General features: G+C 41.3%; 1 protein-coding gene across 1 annotated transcript; it reads left to right on the top strand.

Annotated features, from left to right (window-relative positions):
* Positions 1–352: 352 nt before the first annotated feature.
* Positions 353–4,463, top strand: TRMT10C (tRNA methyltransferase 10C, mitochondrial RNase P subunit; the record flags this gene model as incomplete). The annotated part of the gene is made up of 2 exons (XM_082460599.1): positions 353–1,440; positions 3,636–4,463. A coding segment is annotated over exon 2 (798 nt), but the record flags the coding sequence as incomplete, so codon positions are not given.
* Between the last annotated feature and the right edge of the window lie 6 nt (positions 4,464–4,469).

The following is a 4,469-nucleotide window of genomic DNA, read 5'->3' as shown; positions in this document are numbered from 1 at the left end:
TTCCTTCAAGGTTTCAAAAGAGACAGATTAGGGCTTCCCTGGTGGCGCAGTGGTTGAGAATCTGCCTGCTAATGCAGGGGACGCGAGTTCGAGCCCTGGTCTGGGAAGATCCCACATGCCGCGGAGCAGCTGGGCCCGTGAGCCACAATCACTAAGCCTGCGTGTCTGGAGCCTGTGCTCCACAACAAGAGAGGCCGCGATAATGAGAGGCCCGCGCACAGCGATGAAGAGTGGCTCCCACTTGCCACAACTAGAGAAAGCCCTCGCACAGAAACGAAGACCCAACATAGCCATAAATTAAAAATAAATAAATAAATAAATAAATAAATAAAATTAAAAAAAAAAAAAAAGAGACAGATTAGTATGTATTCGATGAGACAGCATAACCCTGGTGTCTGGGAAGGGAACCTTATCTTCAAGAAAGTGTTAATGGATGCCACAGGAAGAGAGCTATTTAACCTTATCTTCCAAGAGGACATTCTTTATCTTAATGGTTAAAGTAGATGTGCTGTATAAGTGTTTGACAGGCCATAAGTCAGGCTGTGTTTTAGTTCACACAAAGTTCAGGCAGAACCACGTATAAGCCAGAATGACTTCCCTATACTGCAATATGTGAAAAACTTCTCCATCACTGGGTGTGTCACATTCACTCTTCATAATAATTTCAAACTTTCTCCCATTCTTCGCTCTCCAGAGATTCTCAGCAGACTACCTCTTTCACAGAAATGGGAACTCTCAAATTACAACTGCCATATCTACAAACTGGCTTCCATCCCCACCTAAGTTTCTTCCCTTCTTCCTGTTACAAAGGAAGTGGTATTTCCTCCTCCTATCCAAGACCAGTTCCCTCCATCTGTCCTCTGAATCCCATCTCTTTCAATCTTCTGAGGAAGTTCGCCCTTCTCATCCTTTCTTTCCTTATTGCCTTGCTAACAATCCTATCAGCTGGTCAAGTCTCTCCCAGGAACAGTAAAAATAACAAAAATTTCCTGGACACCACACCGGAGGCTGAGCCTACCGAATATTGCCTCTGCCAAGATTCATAAAAACGTTTAACCTTAATGACTCCATTTTCTCATATTCCACTCATCCCTTACCCACTCTCACCTAGCTTCAGCCCCCAAACCTCACAATGTGGTCTCAACGGTCTTTGTATTGCTACTGTCAGTGAATGTTTTTCAGTCTGCGTTGCACGACAGTGCTGCTTTCCAGGCCGGAAGGCTTGCCCCTTTGGCGTGACGTCATATGGCAGCGCCGGAAGGAGAGGGCGGGATTTCCGGCTGCGGGTCTCGGGTCAACGACGGATACTGTGTAGAGTGATAGTTAAGCTGTGGGTCAGGTGCAGCGCGGTTCCGTGGGCAGCATTTCCTGGCAGAATCCTGCGTCCTCTGGGGTTCCTTGTGGTTTGCACCGGCGGGAGCCACTGTCTTTGCACTCCTGGTACGGGCGGGTTTCGTGTCTCCCAGTGTGTGTGGTGAGGTGGGAGGACGCGGGAGATCTAACATACGCATACTGTAACTTGTGCGCTAAGAAGGCCCACAGGTAAGAGGAAGCCCAGTGATTTAATGAACTATAAGTACAATACCTGGGACGAGAGCAGTGTTTCCCAAAATGATATCCTTGTTCCCCTTTTAAATATTTGGGGGTTTTGTTTCTTTGATATCCTAAAAATATTTACCAGTTACAAAGACAAAACTCAAAAGACTTTTTCCGAATCAGTGTTTCTCGTATTGGGGCTGAGAACTCTCGGTTAAATATTTCGAGGATTCTAAAGGAAAATGTATTTTCTTTAAAAGGTGTCTGAACGTGTTTTAAATGTGAGAAGCATTGACCCGGAGTATTTAATCGAAAAATACTTGAATGATAAATGTGAACTATATACTGCCAAACATTGGGTTCGATGTTAGTATAAATACAGTCCTTGTCCTGATAGAGTTTACCACATAGTGGGGCTAATAAGTAGCCAGGCAATTACAGTGCAGTGTTACAAGCACTATGGTGCAGAAGTACAGTGTGCTAAAAGAACTAATAGGAATACTTGATCTAAAGTTTGAGGTGACAGATAGCTAGAGATGTAGCTGAAGAGGTAAGCAAATGGTGATTTTGTGAAAAAACTTTATAAGCCACATATATAAGTTTAGACTTTAACCTGGCAGCAGTGAGTTTAAAAATACACATTGAGGATGATGTGAGTGTATTGATCAGATCTGCACTAGCTCCAAATGGCTTAGAGATGAGGGAGAGCAAATCTAGAGGCTAGGAGATACAATTAAGAAAATGAGGTTGAGGGAATTCCCTGGCGGCCCAGTGGTTGGGACTCCGTGCTCTCACTGCAGAGGGCCCGGATTCCATCACTGGTCGGGGAATTAAGAGCCTGCAAGCTGCGCGGCGCAGCCCTCTGCCTCCAAAAGAAAAAAAAAAAGATAAGAAAATGAGGTTGAAGAGAAGTGACTGGATTAGAGAAGTATTTAGAAACTAAGTGAATATAACCCAAATTAGGAATGGAGGGTGTGAGAGGGGACAGTTATGAAATGACTCCCAGTTTCTGCCTTCAGCAAATGGATGGATAGTAGTGTCCCTCCCTGAAACAACGCAGAAGGAGAAGCAGATTGGGAAGGGAAGGGAGACAGATTTCAGTTTGTTGCATTTGAGGTGTCATCTGATACATGGTGATCAAAGTCAAGGAGGTAGATCTGAGTTCATAGGGAAAATGTTTAGATTGAAAAAAGGGCTAAGGACAGAACTCAGAAGCACATCCACCTTGTGTGTGTTGGGGGTGTGGGGGGAATGGATCTGAGCATCATTGCACAGGTCAGAGACCCAGGAGCATGCAGCGTCATTAAATGAAGCCAAGGGAAGAAGGAACTTTTCAAGTATTTTAGTTGCATTTTGTGAAAAGTTGAATTCCTTTTTTTGCTTCAAGTTCAGCACTAGTTTCACATCTTTAAGCATCTTCATTGTTTTGTGGACATCCAGACCTTTAGGATAAAATTGTGGAGCTTATATATATTTGCCCTAATTTTGGATATTTTGTTTGGCAATAACATTATTTGCTGTAAAGTCTAAATTGGAGAAGGGAGGTTTTATTTTTTTTTAAATCAGTAGATCTCTCTATATTTCTGTTTTGAAAACATATAAGGGCATTGGTACAGCAGCTGCTAAGTGCTTTTTACTATTTGCCATTTTCTGTAACTTTTCTGCCCTTTGTCTTCATGTATTGCTTGTTAAGGATCTTGTGTTTAGGTCTGTATCTGGGCTTAGTAGAAAGTGGAGAAGAATACAGCACCATAATCTCAGCCATATAGTGATACATAACTTTGTTATCCGGTAACATTGATCTTCTGGGTCCCTAGATACAAATCTGAAAAGGATCTTCAAGGTATCCTTTTGCCTAAAACAATAGTGAAGTTCATGTCTAAAATAAGAACCCAAATAAGTTTTAAACTTTTTGCCTAGTGAATGATCACAGGCTCTAGGCCACAGGAGTCTAAGAAAAATTAATGGTGCAAAAATAAGTTGGACTAAGATTCCACTTTATGTTTCAGAAATCGATTGCATTTTGGTATCTCAAATTTATACTTGCACAGTTATTTGAGAGGTTTTTAACTTTTCATTACATTTCTCTTTTTTTATAGGGCTTTTCTTACAGGCCTGTTTTCCTCAAAATGAGTGTCAGTATCACCTTCTTAAGACCTTTTGCCAGAGTTTTGGCACCATTTACCCTTCATAGGAAGAAAAGGGTTTTATATTCAACAACTCTGCAGAGATACACGTCTTCCAAAATACCAGCTGTGTCCTATCCTAATAAGGAGAGTACATCACCTCCTGAAGAGCTGGAGTTGGATAGATGGAAAATTACAATGAAATCTAGTGTGCAAGAAGAGGGTGTTTCAACAGTCTCAAGTAGCAAGGATGAAGATCCTCTAGCTGCCACCAGGGAATTAATTGAGATGTGGAGATTGCTTCGCAGAGAAGTACCAGAACACATCAGTGAAGAAGAGCTCAAAACCGTTATGGAATGTGTTTCTAAATCATCAAAAAGAAAATATTTAAAATATTTATATATTAAGGAAAAAATGAAAAAAGCCAAGCAAATAAAAAAGGAAATGAAAATAGCAGCAAAAGAACAAATAAAAAAAGATCAGCTACCAGAAACCACTAAGGAAGATAAACAGCAAAACTTTCTGTTTCTACGACTTTGGGATAGGAATATGGATATTGCAATGGGCTGGAAGGGTGCCCAGGCCATGCAGTTTGGACAACCTTTGGTTTTTGACATGGCTTATGACGACTATATGAAACCAAAAGAACTGCAGAATGCTGTTTCCCAACTTTTAGAAAGTGAAGGATGGAACAGAAGAAATGTTGATCCTTTCCATATTTATTTCTGCAGTCTTAAAACAGGTGGTGCCTACTATAGAGAGTTAGTTAAACGTTATGGAGAAAAGTGGAACAAATTGCTTTTAACA

The sequence above is a fragment of the Balaenoptera physalus genome, assembly GCF_965194825.1.
Source record: "Balaenoptera physalus genome assembly, chromosome: 4".
NCBI classification, from domain to species: Eukaryota; Metazoa; Chordata; class Mammalia; order Artiodactyla; family Balaenopteridae; genus Balaenoptera; species Balaenoptera physalus.
Note: the sequence above shows the minus strand (reverse complement) of the source record. Positions and strands in the feature narration are given on the sequence as shown.